The 20,879-nt window shown below is 44.9% G+C and overlaps 1 protein-coding gene across 6 annotated transcripts in view; it reads right to left on the minus strand.

Annotated features, from left to right (window-relative positions):
- The window catches only part of CAB39L (calcium binding protein 39 like), a 69,599-nt gene that overhangs the window by 6,087 nt on the left and 42,633 nt on the right, over positions 1–20,879 (minus strand). For all 6 annotated transcript variants that reach the window (XM_021376433.1, XM_021376427.1, XM_021376417.1 and 3 more), the window contains 4 exons: positions 19,231–19,399; positions 15,305–15,364; positions 13,705–13,770; positions 12,915–13,058 (listed from right to left, as the gene is read on the minus strand). In XM_021376433.1, coding sequence (XP_021232108.1) covers positions 12,915–13,058; positions 13,705–13,770; positions 15,305–15,364; positions 19,231–19,399 — 439 coding nt within the window. The remainder of the gene's footprint in view (positions 1–12,914; positions 13,059–13,704; positions 13,771–15,304; positions 15,365–19,230; positions 19,400–20,879) is intronic.

Genomic DNA, 20,879 nt, shown 5'->3' on the forward strand with positions numbered 1-20,879 from the left:
AGGCAAGTGTACAGACTGGGAGAAGAACTCACCAAGAGCAGCCCTGTGGAGAAGGACTTGTGGGTTCTGGTGGATGAAAAGCTGAACATGAACCAACAGTGTGCACCTGCAGCCCAGAACGTCAACAGTATCTTGGGCTGCATCAGCAGAGGGATGGCAGCAGGGAGAGGGAGGGGATTGTCCTCCTCTGCTCTGCCCTCATGAGGCCCCATCTGCAGTATACTGCGTCCAAGTCTGGGGGCTCCAACACAGGAAAGATGTGGAGCTTTCAGAGAGGGTCCAGAGGAGGGCCATAAACCTGATCCAAGGACTGGTGCACCTCTCTTATGAAGGCAGGCTGAAGGAACTGGGCTAGTTCAGCCTGGAAAAGAGAAGGGTGTGGGGAGACCTCACTGCAGCCTTCCAGCATTTAAAGTGAGTTCATAAAGATGAGGGAAATCAACTTTTTACACGGGTAGATAGTGATAGGATAAGGGGGAACGGTTTTAAACTAAAAGAGGGAATATTTAGAGTAGATGTCAGGGGGAAGTTTTTACTGAGAGGGTGGTAAGGCACTGGCACAGGCTGTCCAGAGAAGCTGTGGGTGCCCTATCCCTGGAGGCATTCAAGGCCAGGCTGGATGGGGCCCTGGGCAACGTGACCTAGTCATGGTCTAGCAGCTGGCAGCCCTGCCTGTGACGGGGTGTTGGAACTTGATGATCCTTGAGGTCCCTTCTAACCCAAGCCATTCTGTGATTCTGTGATTCCGGATTTTTAAAAAAAAGCACAACAAAAAACACTCCTCTTGGAAAGAGAGATATTAAACATCACTGTAACACATAGCCACTTTGGTTCATATAGGAGATGTCTGCTATTAGTTTGTATCATGCAAATAGAACAAGCTGCTCTTTCATCTTTGCAAGCCAAGCTTAAGGAATTTCTGCTGGCGATTCCTTTTTCGACAGCTCATTTGAAGAAAGTTTCTCCACCTCTGTCAGGCAAAACCAAATGCATCCTGCAGCCTCATCAGTCTGGTAGGGAAGAAAGATCTCTGTTAATCTAATAATTAAAATCAAGTAAGCAAACAAACAGGAATGAATGATGCTAATTAAAACAAGAGGAATTTACTGCCATCCAGCAAGATGGTGACTTCTTCATGTCAATGCACTTTAAGAAGGGGTTGCACGTACCCATTAGGGATTGGATCTGGGAGCTCTGACTCTCCAGACTTATGGAGCTGAGCTTGCTGTACTCCATGCTCTGCTTTGCAGCCTGGGAGTGAGCTGCTGTGTTTCACCTCAGAAGAGTCTGCCTTCCTGTGAAGCTGTCCTTATGAGGAGTTTGTGTCTCTGTTGAAAGCAGCAGAGGGTCAGCGTTGCTGTGAATGAGAATATCTTTCTTCAGTCACAATAAAAATGTGGTGTTGCTCTAGAAACAGGAAGGCAGTGGGTTTTGGATTGTGCCAGGAGAGTGAGAGATGAGAAGGGGAGAGGCTAATCCCAAGTCTTTGTCCATGTATTCAGTAGCTGAGGAATAAACCATTGTTTCACCACGACATGTTAACTGACTGTATCTTATACCCCTATTTAAGCATTTAATCTGCAGTGCTGTCCGAGGTTCTTTCAAAAATTTGCACGTGCATGCACGTGTGCACATGTACAATGATAACATGAGAACCTATTGGGGCATTGGCACAGTGCTTTGAATCTCTGATGTTGACTCACACAAATTAACTTTTTTAATTGCAGACACTCAGTGGTGTCCTATTTATTAAAATGCCAAGATGAGGTTTCCTGTGGCTCAGGAAAAGACATGAATATGCCTTTCAGAAGTGACATGGCAAGTGGAACAGCTGGGATGATGATAAACATTTGCCAGGTGCTTAAATTCTTTTAAGATGATATTTGTATAACTCCAGTACAGATTACAACTTGCACAAACAAACCTCATATAAATGAGCAGGGAACAGAGGGGAGCGTGGAGGTTTTCTAAAGCAGCACGCTGGAGACTGGGCATGTCTGATGTGTCCTGTCAAAGGGTCTGGCCTGGATTTTCCCCCATCCCATAACAGAGATTACCCGTCAGTTTTTTTTTATTATGTGATTCCCTTGACAGTTTGGTCCCACGTTTCAGTGATGAGGAGGCAAGAATTCAATTTTGTTTTCCCATTTAGAAATAAATGCAGTATTCCTAGAGCCCCCCGTTACATTTGCACATAGAGACAGATGGCTCCTCTCACACACATGTACTTTATGAAGCCAGAAGGGTCTGCAAAGAAGGAAATGGAAAGAAAATGGAGCCTGGCTGTTACCAGCTCCTGAGAAGAGCTGTTTTTTTCTCACTAACAGCTGCAAAATGGACTGCAGACCAAATCAGTTAGTGGCAAGAAAATACCTAAAGAGGGAATAGACAGTAAGAGGAAGAAAGGGGTTAAAGTGTAGCTTTGTGCAGTAGAGGGCTTGTTTCCTGCGGTTGCCTTCTGGAGCATGGGAGCACTGGAACAGGCTGCCCAGAGAGGCTGTGGAGATATTCAAAATCCACCTGGATGTTTTCTTGTGCAACCTACCGTAGGGAACCTGCTTTAAAAGGGGGTTGGACAAGGTGATTCCCAGAGTCCCTTCCAACCCCCATGATTCTGTGATTCGGCATTTTCCTGGGCCTTTCCCAGGCTTGGCTGATTTCAGACACCTCTATCCTCCCCGGCTTCCTCCCCATTCCCGTGCTCTGCAGGAGGCATCTCCCTTCATGCCAAGCAGCACAGAAGGCAGCAAATGTTACTCTGTTCAGCACTGGCCCCTTCTGCAGCTCTCTTTCACTCCCATTTCTCAACAGAACAGGGAGAAAATACAATGAAAGAAGCTCATGGGTTGAGATAAAGACAGGAAAATCACTTGCCGGTTACTATCACAGTCAGAGCAGACTCAGCATAGGGAGATAAATGCAGTTTAGTGCCTATTGCTAATGTGGACATGGAGGTGGGCATCACAGGCTGCTTGGCAGCAGCAAAGAGCTGACTGGCAAGGAGGGAGAGAAACCATGAAGAACTGAAAGGTGAAGACAAGGAAGATGCTGTTAGAATGGTCTTTACAGAAACTTTCTAAATGGATTGCATTCATCCAGGAAAAAAGGACACATCGTAAAGCAAGGCACAGCTTGAAAGAGCCTTGTAAGAGCTGGAGCTGTGCAGTTGGTTGCGAGATGGTGGAGATGGTAAGCAGAGAAAACCTGCAAACCTCCAGAGACTGCAAGTCACTTAAGCTGATTGTCATAAACATTTGATTTCGGAACTGATTTATTCATGATCCGTTTAATGGAGCATATGGTTTACACTCCTGTCCCTGGTAATCCCTGTAAATGAAACAAGCCACTGGAACAGGCACCCCAGGGCAGTGGTCATAGCCCCAAGCTGCTGGAGTTCAAGACATGTGTGGGCAATGCTCTCAGCCATATTGTTCGGTTTTTGGGTGGTCCTGTGTGGAGCCAGGGCTTGGACTCGATGATCCTTATGGGTTCCTTCCAACCTGGGATATTCTGTGATTCTAAAACATGTGTACAGGGCTGCACTCTGGTGATGTGCTGAGGTTTGAGGGTTGTTCCTACCGATGGCTGCAGGGCAGGAGGAGTTGACGCACAGCTGGTTGTCCACTAGGGCGCTTCTACAGTGACATCTGCCTGGGGTCCCCTCCCCACCACAACACAGGCAAAAAACACCCAACTCTGCTTTAGGATTTTTCTCTTAAAAAATAACCAACACAAACAAATAAACAAAAAAAACAGCCGGTTTGCATTATTTAAGGAGACTTACGGAGGAGGGACATTGTTAGTGGGCATGGTGGTGATGGCTTGATGGTTGGGCTAGATTGTCTTAGAGATCTTTTCCAACTTTAATGATTCTAATAGAATCCTCCAGCCATCAGCCCATCCCCACCATGCCCACTAACCATGTCCCTCACCTACATGGTTCTTGAACATCTCCAGGGGCGGTGACTCCACCACCTCCCTGGGCAGCCTGTGCCAGTGCCTCACCACTCATTCTGAGAAGAAATTTTTCCTAATATCCAACCTGAACCTCCCCCGGTGCAACTTAAGGCCATTACCTATCACTGTTACCTGGGAGAAGAGACCGACCCCCAACTCACCACAACCTCCCTTCAGGCAGTTGTAAAGAGTGATAAGGTCTGCCCTGAGCCTCCTCTTCTCCAGACTGAACAACCCCACTTCCCTCAGCTGCTCCCCATAAGACTTGTGCTCTGGATCCTTCACAGCTTCACTGCCCTTCTCTGGACTCCAGGGCCTCAATGTCTTTCTTGTAGTGAGGGGCCCAAAACTGAACACAGCACCAGTGCCAAGTACTGTCCAAGCCAGGACAACCACGTTCCAGCCAAAAGTTGGCTTTTTCAAATGCTCTGGTAACCACTGGCTTAGATGGCCAGCTTGGAGATTTGTGTGTGGCATCAGCTCCAACGTATGGAGTCAGCAGAGGGTTCCTGTGTTAGAGACTATGGAGCAGAAAACGTTTATTTTGTTGCCAGTGGTTTGAGATATGTCAGGGTCACACCAGTGGCCTCTGGGCAGGCTGCAGAGAGCCTCAGCCACCTGATAGCCATCCCCTCATTGCAAGCTGGTGCCTGCTGTGCCATCAGGGTACCACGCCCTAATCAGAAATAGCTGATATACAACAGCTGCATGTGAGCCTGTGGTAATAGTGGAAATGCTATGCTTTGTCCCATGATAAAATATCTTAGGATCTACTGGTACCAACTGCCCAAAGGGCTTAATTTCATCTCTGCCTCCATCTTCTCACAGCACATCTTGGTGTAGCCATAGCACAGACACTGTGCTGAGCCACCAGCTCCCACTGGTTCTCTCCCAACCTCCAGGGAAGCCTCATCAAAGCTTATGCACAGTGGCACATAATAACAGGACACCAGATTGTAAATTGTTCCCTAAGGCACTGAAAGTGTATCTGCAGGCAGTCATTTCAACACACAAGTGGCTTCTTTTGGTGAAGTGAAGCCTGTTGCCAAAGCAAATCCAAGGTGCTGAGCCAGGGATGTCAGGGCTTGTTCACATCAGGCTGAACTGACCTAATGCCAAGGGTGACATCTGATCACTCCAGCTAATTCAGAGCAGTTTTGGTCACACCTGCTCACTATGCAGCCAGCTCTTTTCCCACTTTCATAAAAGCTTTGTATAATCACAGACATGTCCTCAGTTTTTTTTTTTTGTTCGTTTGTTTCCTGTGGGAACAAGGCAGCAACAGTACCAAATCTGATTTTAAGGGGATGGCTGTAGGAGAAAACACATGTCCCTGCACCTCTCTGTTCTGCTGGCCAGCTGCACACTGCCTTTGCAGACAGCATCATTTTAGCCACATCTTGAGCCTCTTCTAAGGTCTTCATTCCCCAGAAGATCAACTTCTGTGAGTGTGTGAAACCTCCATATTGTGCAGTGATAATGCTCAGGTTTTTATGCCCCTCTGGCTAGTTCTCTTTTTTTTCGGTTGTTTTGTTCTCATTAATACACTAAAGTAAAAAAAACCCACAAAATGAAACAAGGACAGCAAAACCCTTTGTTATTTGCAGATGCTGCTGGTACGATGCCCCAGCTGCTGGGCCACACTGGGATTCTCTGGAAGGTTTGTGCTGTGTCCCCGTGCTCTTCACAGCATCCTGCACTTTCTCCCCTTTTCCAAGAAGATTGGGTGCTGCCTGTCCTGGTCCTGCCAACTGCTTTTTGGAGTGGCACCATTCTGGAAATGGACATTTCAAGGCTGTAATTCCTTGCAAAAGATGTGCTTGGAACTAGTTGTGTTTGCCTGGTTCATATGACTTCCAAAGAAGACTTGAGAAAGGAATTTAGGATTTGCTTTTTTGTAATAGACCAGAAAGAAATGCAGAATGTCCACATGGACCAGAAAACCCATTTGTTGCCACGAACCAGAAGGAGCTTTAGTTAAATCTGAGTACCTCATGCCTATGTCTACTTTGCTGAGCAATGCCCATAAATCCCTGTGGGAGGGTGCTAGAGGCCAGAGCCAGGCTCTGTCAGTGGTGCCCTGTGCCAGGAGCAGAGGCCATGAGCACAACCTGGAGCACAGGAGGTTCCCTCTGAACACCAGGAGCACTGCTGTGCTGTGCAGTGACAGAGCACTGGCACAGGCTGCCCAGAGGCTGTGGGGGGTCTCCTCCTTGGGGATCTCCCAGAGCCGCCTGGACGTGGCCCTGGGCACCCTGCTCTGGGTGTCCCTGCTGGGGCAGGGGCTGGAGCAGAGGGACACAGAGGGCCCTGCCAGCCTCAGCCGTGCTGTGCTTCCTTGATTAACACGAGCAGATCAAGCTGATTAAATAGAAGAAAGAAGAGAAATACTGGTACTTACAGTAGTTTTCCGCAACATTTATTTTAGAATAGAAATTCAATTTTTAGAATAGATTTCTAGTAGCTATTGTCTAATTTGGATAAGCTAAGATGGATTTTATTTTAGAGCCATGTTAAGTGAAACAGTGACTGCAAATGCAAATGAAGTTATGTGAAACCAAGGGAATATCATATCTTGAATTTATTGTGGAGTTCTGTGTGCAGCGTACAGCTGCACGATGATTATAGAAATTGGATAGCTTCAAATTAAGATGAAAGTTGGAGAGTGACTTTCTGGTCCCTGGTTTAATGTCTGTATGGGTACAATTAACTACGGTCTGCAAGAAGTCTCCAGGGTCATCTGTGTGCTGTGTAAGATCACTGATTTCCCCCCATGCATTTCAGTGCAAGTAAGTGATCCTTCAAGATGCGTGAGGACGCGCTTTCTGTTTTCATCCATTCTTCGTGCTTTGCTTTCAGATTCCCCCACTTCTCTCTCTTTTTACCATTACCGTCATTTTTCTTTGTATGCTAAGGCTGTTCTGCACCTCTCTGCCATTTTTCCTAATAGTCCATAGACAAAGGGCTTCTGAAATATTTCTTTTGAAGACAGCCAAGCTGCACCTGTGAAGTGCTGCAGGGACAAATAACCCAGCGCTGCTGTTTGTTTGCAGCCTCTCTTCTTGCTCAGCCTGGTGCTGACTGCCACAGACAGCAGTGCTAGGCCTGGTCATTCTGAGGAAACTCGCCAAATCGATTTATTTCTGAAGGATATGTCCTAATGGGGACGGAGCATTAATTAAAAGGCATTACAAGCTCACAAATGCAGTTTTCTGCATGTGTTGTTGTACTGCTCCCCCCAGGGTATTTATCACGAGGATACAAACGGTTTGCCCAGCACACCAGACCCCCTGCTCGCAGCCTGCCGCGGGAAGCAGGAGGATGCTGCTGTGGCTCTGCACCCCCAGCAGTGGATGCCAAGTGCAGGGAGGTGCCACGCACCCCAGCAGTGGGCAGTGGGGACCAGTGCAGCTCAGCAGCCAGAGGAAAAAGAAGAGGCATCACCAGCAGACCGCAGGCACGCAGGAGAGGGCTGCGTGGCCGCCCAGCAGTGCGACAAAGATTTCCTTTCTTCCTCCCACCTCTGCAATGTGCCAGCTGTTCTGCCATCTCAAGGCATTTTACTGAAGAGCACCACCCAGCCAAAGCAAACCAACCCAGCCCCAAAGATGTAGCGAAGCTGATATAAGGAGAATACTCCATGTGTGCGCCGGGAGCTAGGGAGCTTTCCATCTTCAGATATTTCATTTGGTGACTCAGAGTCAAATAAAGAGTTTGGTCACATTTTTAAGGCTGGAGAAGGCCTGGGTTCAGCTCTGCTGTGTTGAGATTCCTAAGCTGGATTTTGAATCGTCTTGGCATTTCAGGTTGGACAGATGGTAAACTTCAGGACGTACTAAGTACGTGTGTTTAAGTGCAGTCTCACTGCATTGATTTTTGTTCCAGGCTTATCTCACTACAGCCAGGAGGAAGGTGGGTAAGACACAGGTAAAATGTAGTCACTCTCCAAAGAAATGGCACTGTGACTCCCTGTAGCCCTCCTTGCCTAACAAGCACTTGTGCCTAAGTTGCACAGCTTAAGTTTGTATTGTAGACCTTTGGAGCAAAGCTAGCACATCGTTTTATGGCTTGCAATGCAGCTGTAGGTCCTGGCACAGCCAGCACACTGCGTGCACAGCTCAGCCAGGGGAGCTCAGCTACCTCGGTGCATCGTACCACAGGAGCATAACGTGACAGAGCACTGTGGAAGAGACTGAGAAGCAGAAGGTTAATGTCCCAAGCACTCGGTAGAAGAGTAAAAGGAGATCACCACAGTAACGAGATAAGGAGCGGCAGGAGGACGCCTTGCAAGGCGAGGTGCCATTCCGCCAGAGACAAATCCTTATCCTGTGAGACTGCACAGACCTGCTGAGTTCCAGCAAATAACAGTGGGGGAAGAAGAGATCCCACCAACTATGCTGCACACCACAGGGGGCCAATGAACGGTCATTTGGGTGGGGGGAGAGCGAGACCCCCTCCAACCACCCACCCATTTCCAGAGTACCCCAGATCTTGAAATGCACTTGCAGAGGGTTAGGGCCATACCTCCATCACAGCGTTAGAGGGGGCTGACAGCCGCAGAAGATCTCAGACCTATTGACGAATGGTGACTGAATTCCTCCTCAAGGCGGCTGTGTGAGCACAGAAGACTGCCAGCTGGGGTGTGCCCACCATGAGGACTGCTGGGACACTGCTGGGTCCCACAGTGGTGGTACCCCTTCCTTTCTACCTCTCTACAGTGTGTGTATTATAACATAACACAAGGCATATCATCATAAATTATCATCACGAGTTGTGTCCCCCAGGGGCCATCCTGGGACCAGTACTCACTAATATCTTTATCAATGACATAGGCAGTGGGATTGAGTGCACCCTCAGCAAGTTTGCTGATGACACCAAGCTGTGTGGCGCAGTTGATATGACAGAAGGAAGGGATGTCATCCTGCCATCCACAGGCTTGAAAAGAGGGTCCGTGTGAACCTAATGAGGTTCAGCAAGGCCAAGTGCAACGTGTTCACACCTTGGCTAAGGAAATCCCAGATACATGTAGAGACTGGGAGAAGAACTCATTGAGAGCCATCCTGCCAAGGACTCGTAGGTCCTGGTGGACAAAAAGCTGGACATGAGCCAGCAGTGTGCTCTTGCAACCCAGAAGACCAACAGTATCCTGGGCTGCATCAACAGAGGGATGGCAGCAGGGAGAGGGAGGGGATTGTCCTCCTCTGCTCTGCCCTCGTGAGGCCCCATCTGCAGTACTGTGTCCAGGCCTGGGGCCCCCAGCACAAGAAAGACATGGAGCTGATGGATTGAGTCCAGAGGAGGGCCACAATAATGATCAGAGGGCTGGAGCACCTCTCCTGTGAAGAAAGGTTGAAAGAGTTGGGCTTGCTTAGCTTGGAGAAGAGAAGGCTCTGGGGTGACCTCACTGCGGCCTTGCAGTACTTGAAGGGAGCTTATAAGCAGAAGGAGGACTGACTGTTTCCACAGTCTGGTAGTGATAGGATAAGAGGGAATGGCTTTAAAGTAAAAGAGGGGAGATTTAGGTTAGATGTGAAGAGGAAATTCTTTACTCTGAGGGCAATGAGGCCATGGCACAGGCTGCCTAGAGAAGCTGTGGATGCTCCATCCCTGGAGGTGTTTAAGGCCAGGTTGGATGGGGCCCTGGGCAGCTTGAGCTGCTGGGTGGCAGCCCTGCCATGTTAGGGAGTTGGAATTGGATGGGCTCTGGGATCCCTTCCAACCCAAGCCATTCCATGAAATACTGGCTAATCCCCCACGCACCCTGTGGGACATCCAGCTCTATGTAACCAACAGCCTTCAGGGTGATGCTGCAAGGCAGAAGCTCCATCTTGCTCCGGCAACAGGAGGAGAAGGAAGAAGCCGGGAGGAAGATCAAGCATCTCCTGAAAGGAGAATGGAAGAAAGCACTGCAGGAAGACACTGTCTGTCTTTGATTTCCCTCCCAAACAACCCAACTGAGTAGAACATTGTCAGAGCAAAAAGGATTTTCAGCACCAACCAGCCTGCCAAGTACTTTTGCACTTGAGGTGCTCATCATTCCAGTCTCTCTTACAATTTTGAATCCTCAATCATTAGAAATGGCCTTATGGACCCATGTCTTTTTTTTTTTTTTTTTTTTTAGGTTGGCTGCAGCATAGGAGAGTTAGAACCCAAATGCTTACAAAACAAGCACTTTTTCATTTCAAAGGTGCCTAACTGGTGAAACATCTACATCAGGTAATTTAAACCCAAATCTTTTGGCTGCTCAGACAGAGCAGCAATGCCCGCTTCTCAGCAGACCTTTGATTTGAAATCACTGCGGGCAGTGCACTGTAATTTCAACCAGGTTGTAGAGGTATTTTGCAAGCACAATCTAAAAACGCGGGCGCAGTTTAAAATTCATGAGATTAAAAGCTAAGGACCAGAGTTCTCTCCCAGTTACACTAGCACAGAATTATTACAGCTGATAAGAGAATTGTGCTCAGGGATACTAACCCAAAAACAGCGAGCAGGGACACTGCAGAACAGGGCACAAGAAAGGAGCAGTGTTTCCCTGTTCCCCTGAATGTTTAAGGATTTCCTTTACTAGTTCTCTAGCAGTTTGAGTTCAATTTAAAAAGTGGAGCTGGAGGAAAATGCTCTTCTCTGACCTTCTCTACAAAGCTAACTCACAACAGGATTTTCTATAACATATTCTACACCTCTCCTGTCCACCTGGCAGAAGCTGAATGCTTTTAAATGCAGATAGATAACCCAGCCCCTCAGTAAGGATCTAAAAGGGAGCTTTGCTGCACCTCTAGAGTTACTCTGCTGCTGCTGTGATAAACAAGCAATTTCCAGCTGACTGGGTTCTGCTCTGAGTCTGCAATTCCCACACAACGAACACTGCGCATACGAGATAGCATAAGGCACTGCTTCAATGCTGCTGATGGGTACTGCTGGAAAAAAACAGCAAGATCCCATGGAGGGCAGTATCTGAGGACAGAGTTTGGTGCTTTGAACTGAAAAGACGTAACGCCACCATCATGCACTATTTATTTTGCTCAACATGATGTCCATGTGGTAGCAACTGCGAGTGGTTGAGCCAAGCTGAGCCTACAATCCCTGCACTGTAATTGGAAATGAGACATGAGCTGCAGGTAAAGGAAAAGAAGGAAGGAATGGAAAGGCAGAACGGGAGCAACAGCAGTGAGTGACACAGTTGCACACAGGAATCATTTTGAATTATTCAAAATCCTTTCAAATGTTTCTTAAAATAGTAAATTCAGCCCTTCCGAAGGCCTAGGCCATGCCTATCATTAATTCAGGACCAGCAATTCACGTGTTTCATTCATACAAATACGGCATTTATTCACAGAGTGGCAAACAGAGGGCAATGCCCTGAACCCTTCCCTCCGCAGGCATCTCAAAGCTGCAAGTGTTTTGAGTCTGACTGCTCTCATATCTTGGAGCCACAAACCTCCTGAAAAGGAGGAGAAGTTACTCACAGTGGTTCTCTTGAGGAAGTCAGCAAGGAAATGGCTTACCAAGCTTATTTCTTCTTTTTTAATTTTGCTTGAGACATTTTTTGGGGAGCGGGGAAATGAAAAGCTTTTTGGAGGAGCTGTACATCCTCTAAGGATCCGCTATGAAGATCTGAAACTTCTTGCCAAATCAGAAATGTCAGAACTACAAAACTCCACCTTCTCACCCTGAACGTGTGGAGGGTGACGCAACCTTTTCACAATAGCACGACTTCTGTCGTGATCTGGTATCTTTCCTAATCATTCTGAGGGAGGATATCCTCACAGTTCCCCTTTCTAAAAAATTATTAGCAACTCCATTCACATAGTTTGAAATTACTGTGGCAATTCCAAAGGCAGCCTTGCATAGTCACTGACCCAGAGCAGAGAACCTTTTTGAGATGCCAACAGTAAACTTTTCATCACCTGGTATTAATCATTTCTGGAGAAGAGGAGGCTCAGGGGAGACCATGTGTCTCTCTACAACTGCCTGAAGTGAGATTGTGGCAAGGTGTGGGTCAGCCTCTTCTCCTGTATAACTAGCGATAGGACTAGAGGGAATGGACTCATGCTGTGCCAGGGGAGACTTGGGTTGGACGTTAGGAAAAATTTCTTCTCTGAAAAGAGCAGTGAGGCACTGGAATGGGCTGCCCAGGGAGGTGATGGAGTCACCATCCCTGGAGGTGCTCAAGAAACATTTAGATGCTGTACTGAGGGACATGGTTTAATGGGGAAATATTGGTGGTAGGTGGATGGTTGGGCTGGATGATCTTGGAGGTCTTTTCCAACCTTGGTGATTCTGTGATTCTATGATCGTAATGAAAAGAAGGACATTATTTTGGTCCAGTAATTGTTTAAGACTCTATTAATGATGAGTGCAAAAGGATGGAAAGATTAAACTCATTCCAAACTAGATTTACCAAATCTTTCTAATACTTTTAACAGCAAATTGCATTCACATTGATGCACAGTACTAGTACCATCTACTTTTGGTCTTAACTAGGAGTTCTAAGACATTGTAGGGTTTTGTTGTAGTTTTAAATATATTTACCCAGAATCACATGGCAAAATGACATAAGAGCTGGAGAAAGGACCCTGAATAATATCTAGATGTGCACCAGTACCATCCACCTCATCATTGTGTAAGCGACTACCCTCAGCCCAGTTTGAAATGATGCTGCATTACACTTCACTGAAGGAAGGCAAAACCTGACCTATTGGGTGGCAACCATGCCCAGAGCAGGGTGCTGAAATCAGGTATTTAAGGTATTTTCCAACCCAAGCCATCCTATGATTCTATGAAAACAGAGGTTGCATGGTAGAGAGGTTTTCAAGGAAGACGTTCTCAGACACTTGATATGACTGTAAACCCCAACCTTTAGCCTTATTTTTCCAGGCTTTCTCTTACCTACCTTGAAAGACACTTTTATGAGCAGAAAATAACGTCTGCCACCTTCACAGCTCATGCTAGCTCACCTTGAACACATGGAATGCTTCAAATTGAATGTTGGGGCTTTTGTCTCGCAGCAAGTTCATCATCAGCTTTAGGTTCTCTGGTTTGCTGATATATTTTGTCATGATGGCGAAGTTGTGTCTGTCTAGAATCAATTCACCCAGCAGCTATAGAGACAATTACAAAATAAAACGGCACGTTCAGTTTAACATGTGATTTCTGAATGGAAAAAAAAAGCAGCACCCTGTAGTGTTTGCCTAAATTAACTAGGCCTGTTATCATGTAGCGAGTTACTTTATGCCCATCTTCCAAACTTTATAGTAAGGGTTACTACATATGGACTGAATGTAATAGGAGCTGGTATGAGCCAGCTAGAACAGAAGCAAGTATAGTGCAACTGTCCCACAAAGACACTCTTCATTTCACTGAGATATTACATGAACACACCTGCGTGTTCCCACCCGCATTCCAGTGCTGCAGCATCAATAGACAAACACAAACTATGATGTTACTCCCAAGTTCATTTTAACTTATGTGCCGAATTGAAGAACAAACTTGATGTCAGAGGAAAAACAATGGTGCTTATTCCACAGAAATAGTCCAGTGCTTCACCACAGATTCAGGAAATGAAATTCACAGCAAGCTCTTGTGCACTGTATGAAGATCATCCTCAAGCATTTCTTTTTGTTGTTGTTGTTGTTGTTGTTGTTGTGTGAAAGTACATGCTTCTTTCATTGCCATACATGCATTTTGATATTTTGCATAACTTGAAATACAAATTTAGAAGGGAACTGCTGAGAAATTATACTTTACCTTCAAAGATTGTCTCTTTGTTACGTAATTCTCAGAATGAAGGAGTTTTTCATAATCCTCAAAGATCTAGACGAACAAGAAAACACAAATGCATTCACAGTTCATGTCCATCCTTCCTTCTCCCCATTCCTTTCTCCCGGTTCTTCCCACAGCAGAGGAGCAGCAGAAGCAGCAGCAGTGCCATCCTCTAACACTTCACTGCAATGCCAGGCCTGGCTTTTGCAGCCTTTTTTCTTTGTTTGCTATCACGTAGTGAGTTAATGTCCAGCAATACTCATCTGCCAAATACCACAGAAAGTGATACCACAGATGAACTGGATGTATGAGGAGGTGGTATGAGCCAGCTAGGACAGAATTCAGCCACTGCTTGCACAGCTTTCTTTTATGGGAGTGAATCTGTAGCTAGGACATATGGGTCCAGCACACTACACCCACTCACTCATATCGCGGTCGTGACTTGCACTGTGATTTAATAGGACATCCCAAGCTGGTGACACTGCATCCCAAACTGGCATGTGCCAAGAGCACTTTTGTGAGATGCCACCTGCCTTCAACACCCCAACTCATTAAAGCCATTTGCAGAACAAGGTTCACAAGGAGTAGGGTGCACACTGGCTTTTGCAGGATTGGGTCAAATGAATCTTGTGGTCAAGAAGAGTGGCATTGCTACTGTACATGCAAGCCATCAACCAAACCAACCAACCCACTCCTTCTGAAAATATCCTCATGACCAGCATTTATACCTCCAATTTTAAATGTTCAATAAAGACAGCATGGAAACTATTCCACTGCAGTCCTTCAGTACTAACAGAGAAAAGATTAGCAGAGGCCTAATTTTGTTCCAGTTGAGCTGCATTTATGACTCTGCAATAATCAGCCTGATCTTTATTTCACCTTCTTGGTAACTCTAGAATGAAAGAAACAGTCTTCAGCCCTTTTCCTTTGGCAATGAAATAAAGAATACCTAAGGTAACACAAGAACATAACCTTCAGTCTCATACCTTTATCTGTATCAGACCAATTTTAGTTGATTCCAGTGGAATTTTTCTGACCAACATTTGGTTCAAAACATAGACAAAAAGTCAAAGTGAAAAGTGGCAACAAATCAAGGGACTAAATTACTTTGGATGGTAATATAATTCATGACATCTTAGTCCCACCGTTAGGTGTGCATTACTTTCAGTCACACAAAAACTTCTTCCATTAACTCTTCTCCTCTGTCCCAAAATGACACCAGTACAATCCTATCAATTCTGGAATATAAAAAATTGCTTAAAAATGTGAACGCTTTCTTTTCCCTCTGTTCTATCTACTTGCTAACTTTGCAGTTCTGCTTACCTATGAGGAGATAAGAATGCAGAGCTGAATAAATCTTTTTTTTAAGCTACGAGCCCCCTTTAAAGCTTGGCATCTGTCCCCTGTGCGTGTGAGCAACTTGGGTACCTGTACTTCAAATGCCACATGCTGTAAAAGCAATGTTCAGTTTGCAATCCTGTTCAGCTATTTTATGTGGAACATGAAATCCTCCACTAGTGAAAACACGCTTCTTCCAGCTGAGCATGAAGAGATTTTGGAAAGTTCTTCTATCATTTGTACTCACCGTATCATAATTTTGTTCCATAAAATCTGCTACCAACAACTTGTGCCTCGTTAACAAGTCCTGGAAAAGAACAGAGAAAGGTTACCTTGGAGAGTGTGCTTATTTAATTCTCTCTTTATTCTCGAATGTACTTTAATATTTTGAACACACCATCTTTTACAAGCTATCTCCAACATGATTTCCATAAACAGAGATCATTTTAAAACAGTACTGCACGAACTTGAGTTGTTCTGTTTCTACTAGGACTGTAAGGAGAATTCAGTCAATGCTAACAGAATCAACATAAAGCTATTCTAAAGCTCTTTATATTCTTTCTTCCTCTTGTCCTTTAGACTTATTTTTTGTGGTCATTGTGTACAGAACTTCCAATAAACTGTGGTGAGAGAAAGGAGAAAAGCAAAATTACTCTTTACAGAGTGATCAGCTTTGGTCCCAAAACCAACAGTGATCTCCATTCTGGCCCATAACTGGAAGAATATGGAGAGTATGGTAAGTTTGATCGACCGCTATTGCTCATCTCCAAAAACGCAACAAGGCAGTCTTTAATTCAGCCACTGGATATACACATTTATTTACTTAAAACCTAAAAGTTAGGCCCAGACCCATGCTAGCAATCCAGGTTCCCTCCACAGCCATTCCATCCCCAGAAAGGGCCCTCAGGTAGGTGGGATGAGCTCCTTCTGTGGCTGTTTTTCTGCCCAAGACAGGCTTGGCAGTAGCAGAAGCCTTCAGACAGCTGAAGCTGAATCAGCCCATTCCAAAAGGTGAATAACTAATTCAAATTTAATTTAAAGTAACCTCTTCCTCAGAATGGGAATGCTGGTGCTCAGCAACTGAGGCTCCAGAATGTTCAGCTCCAGAAGAAACCACGTCTCTTTACTGGATGAATAACTATAACTGGAGTGGCCAGTTTGAGGCATTTAGGTTTATTTTTTATCTTATTTCCTTTTTTAAAACATAACACCGATCACAATAAGTGCCTGATGAAGTCCACTCAAGTAGATATTTATTTTCAGTGAACCAGTTTCTGATATCTTTCTCATCAACTTTTCTTCGGTTCCCTTATCCACAGAGACTGAAGCTGATGCAGATGCACCACCCGCATCCTCTGCAGCATCACAAATAAAATAAATCCTTTGCATACTAATCCTTGAATTTATTTTTACCATCAATTAGAAGAGGAAAACAGAGTGCTATAAAATCCAGTCCATTATGTTTTCAAAACATTCCTTTATTTAGCAGGACTGCAATGATACCAGCTGTAAAGGCTGAGTGCAAGAAATGGGATTCACAAGCTTTGATGCAGGGCACTGGTGAAGTAAGTACAACATTTTTCAATAGGGGGCACAAATGGAATATCCAAAATGAGTTACTCATAGGAAATCACAAGGTAGCGCGGAGCGGCAGTATTCAGTTAGTGCTATTTCCACCCTCCCCTAGTACTCTCCATAGCTGACTGTCTCTAAATACAAGCTGTTTTCCTCTGCATTTTGAGCAGCTCTACTTCCCCTCTGCCTGGCTAAATTTCATGCAGAAGTACATCTCAACATCATTAAAAATCGCAACACTTTCCTGCTATAAAAACCCCCAAAGTTTAACTCACATTTAACTAAATCCTCCTCTGGTGCACAGAGTACTGACGGTTTTCAGCTCTCAACCAGACACCCTGGTGGCAACACTTCAAACCCAACGTGTGGAAAACAGAACTGAGAGCACTGAGCTCAGTAACCCACCCAGTAAGCCATCGTAGCATTTATTTTTATGCTATTAGAAATGAGGTAGCTCCACATTTCATGATTCAACTGCTTCCACATCACTTCTTGCTGTTCCAGTTATTTAGTGTAACGTTCAAATAGAAGGTGAGATGAACAGCTCGTTTATTTCCAGAACTGGGTAACTATCAGGTACTAAAAGGTAATTTAAAGCAAAATGCAGTTTATTGACTTGTCATAAGCATTTTAAGAGGTAATTTCTGACCTAACAACTGCCTTCGTACTTCTCTCTCTTTCTTTCTAATGCACGTGAAGATGCAGAATCCTATTTTGAAATCCTGCTAAAAATATGCTCAGATCACAGGGGACAGAAATAAGCTCTGCAGCTGCAGATGCATGAAGGATGACCGATCCCTCCTGCCTTGCCTGAGTCGCAGCAGTCTCTAGTCACTGCCACAGCTTAACTGACCCATGTCCACGTCCCACCTCCCTCCTGGGGGGAAGACTGCACCCATCACTTGGCCACGCAACCCGCTGCTGTGCTCAGGGCAGAACCTGGGCAAAGGATGCACATCTCTTCTGTCCGGCTGGGAACAGAGTCCAAGAACACTTTCATGACATTGTGGTAAAACTCCAGAGGGGGAGGGTTTAAGCAGGTCAGTTACAGTGCAGCATTTCTCTACAGTCCTATGCATGTACTTTTACTTGTCTAGATTTCTGTGCTACTTTCACTTTCATAATGCCCAACTAATGAACACAATGACAGCACAACTTATTCGACAGCAGTATCTGTGATTCTGTAACCTTCCAGTTGTTTGAACTGGTCATCCTGCTCAACTAATTATTTCCACTGTGCAAATCTTCAACCTATTCCATCAGTCAGTGAAACTGAGGCCAGGACTCAGTATGTGGTAAACTGCCAAGCTGACATTCCTTACAGATACTCCTAAAGTCTATCTAATCACGTTTCTAATTAGCTTTGAGAAGAAAGAATGAACAACTTGTTTCTATGACAGCAAAGAACCCAATGATAGGGGGGGAAAAAAGTTACGTCTATATTTATACGATTCTTTACCTGAAAATAATTTTCTCTAGCTTAAGTTATTTTTCAGAAATAAACCAGTCTTCCCTGTATATTTTGCCCACAGGCACCAAACTGTGCTTAAAAACTATACTAGCCCCTTGCAGGAAAGATGATGGTCACATACAAATTCCACAAAATTTGGCAAGCTTCTCCCAGCTTCATTTTTAATACAAACACAGACTTGATACAGAGCGTAAGCCACACGGTCCCAGCATTCGGTCCTGCAGGGAAAGGCAAACCCTACCTCCTGCTTTTAGTCCGCTTCTGCTGCACTGAGGGGACCCACAGATTGTCTCCAGCACCTTCACACCTGTTGGGAAGCCCCGGTAGGAAATGGCAGCCGGCCCTTGCTAGTGCTCCCTCACACTCTCTGGTACACTTAAGCCCTTTGTCACTTGCACAAGGTGGCAGTGTTTCAGTTGTGACTGGAAGAGCTCCACGAAGCCTCTCCTTTGATCTGCCCTTCCAAACTTTCAACACTACCAGTGTCAAATCAAAAGACAGAAGTCCCTACACCACCATACCAGCTAGGGCCACTGTAACACCAAGGCCTTCCTCCAGTGTGCACCTCTGTGGTACTTTTACCTACTTGGCTCTTCACAGTATGGCCCTTGCACTGAACCACGTGTCTCAAATGTAAGCATACAAACATGTAAAAATTATGGTCAGGGGCACAGCATTAGGCTAGACTTGACTCTCAAGCTCACAAGGGTCAGCAAAAGTTAGAGGGTTTCAAAAGTGAATTTTAAATGCTTCCTTTTGTTGGCTGTTTGTGGCCATGGTGGGTAGCAGTTTTAATTCAGGGAAGGCTAGGGAAGGAAGAAAGGTTACGCATTCCACAAGAACTGTACGTAATGCATGACTAATTTGAGTTTTAAATAGTTGCATTAAGGGCCTTGGGGCATCAAGATGAAGAGCATGAGTAAAACGTAAATCTTTGCTGCGCTGAAGATTCTTTGCAGACTTAATCACTGTTGTGAATCCTGTTACAAACTCACCAAAGATTAATTATGCCCCTTACTGAACAATTAAATTCCACTCCGTTTAAAGGCAATACAATATTCAACGATCCCCACTGATGGAATGCCATTTTTGACACGACACTAAGATGCAAGTATCAGATAATTTACCTTGAATGTAGCAAAAGCATCAGATGCTATATCAAATGTTGACATTTCCACATACTTGAAAAAGTCTCTGAACTGTTCCGAAAAAAGTATGATTTTGGCCAGAGGTTCATGCCGGATGCACTCTCTCAGCATAATTCCACAGCGTAAGGCAATATTTGGGGATTCATAGCTGGAGAATGAAAGGAAATAAAAAAGATCAAACACTGAAGAACAAAAATAAACAGGCAATTTTATAGCAATAGGGAAATTTGTAGCAGAGGAAATCTATGTGCCAGAGTGGATACAGCACACACACAAAGCCCTTCTCAACAAGAGCACAGTATCCAGCTTCAGGAGTGCAGTTGACAATGCAGGAGCATACACACAAATAAGGCTGCCAGCATTCCCCATTACAAACCTCTGTCTTCACAAGCCAATGCACATTTCAGCATGAATGTGCATTACATCTCCTCTCCGTGAAGAGACTGTAGAGTGCATAAGGTTTCATTAGAATTCCTTTACCCTCTCGGATTTATGAGAAGGCAAAGCCCATTCAATATAATAATTTCCTTTTTCAGACCTAATTCTGAACTCCTCAGTTTATCCAAGAAAAACACAACATCTCATGACCATCCATCATCTCCCACTCTTCTAGAGAGCATCACTCTAGAATATTAATGTCTAATGAGGAAGGTAGGAAGAGTTTCCAGATGCAGTATGATTAAGCTTATGCAGCCCTGAACACCTTTCCTGCAGTTTAGAAGGAATTCTGCTCAGTCCCCCCCCGCAGAGGCTAAGGGTTTATTCAGGAGACAATGTTTGTTCCACTATGGCACAGGCATCCTCACAGAGAGGAGCCAGCACACTTCTCATTCTTGGGAAGGGAGGCAGGGGGAGTGGGGGTGGAAATTCAGATAATCTCACTGTATAAAGTCTTGATGTCTTTAAAGCTGAAATTAATCCGAAACAAAACTGTTAGAAACAATTTAGAAGAAGGATTTAAAAAAAAAAAAAAAAAAAAAGAATGCAATCTAACAGTCAGGAAAGACTTAAAATGAACTTCTTCCAGCAATATTCAGTCATGTGAAAGTGATGAAGTCCAAGGGGACAGAAAGCACACTCTGTTTCAATAAGCTGGCTATACTATATCAGAACTGTGTATTATCACACAGAGCTTATCAGCATCATTTTTCCTTTGCACAATTAATTCCCAGCACTAGGCCAAAAGAAAAAAAAAGACAAAATGCCATCTGTGCTGTGAGTGAGTGGGCCCTCAAATTTACCACCAACATGCAATTTAAAAGAATTGTAGTGTTCTGAGAGCATACCAGAGCTGCATATTTCAACCTGATGTCAACAATAGTTGGCTTAATGAAAAATGAACTGCTATTCCAAAAAGGCAAATGAAACTTCCCACCCTCACGTAGATGCAACAGTCAAGCCCCTGCTTGCTTCCTTTTGGGGAGCATTTGTAACCCTGAACTTAGAACTCTTTAGACAAAAGATAGTGGTTACTGTTTTCTGTTAAGGCACACCTCTCCTCTTACCCATTAACAGGAATACTCATTTTCAAGCAGAAAGAGGCGGAGTTGCTCCTAGGAGCACAGCCAGGAAAATATTTAATACTTGGCTAAGAGATATTTTGGTTGGAATAAAAGCAAATTACATTG

This window comes from Numida meleagris, chromosome 1 (assembly GCF_002078875.1).
Source record: "Numida meleagris isolate 19003 breed g44 Domestic line chromosome 1, NumMel1.0, whole genome shotgun sequence".
Classification (NCBI taxonomy): domain Eukaryota; kingdom Metazoa; phylum Chordata; class Aves; order Galliformes; family Numididae; genus Numida; species Numida meleagris.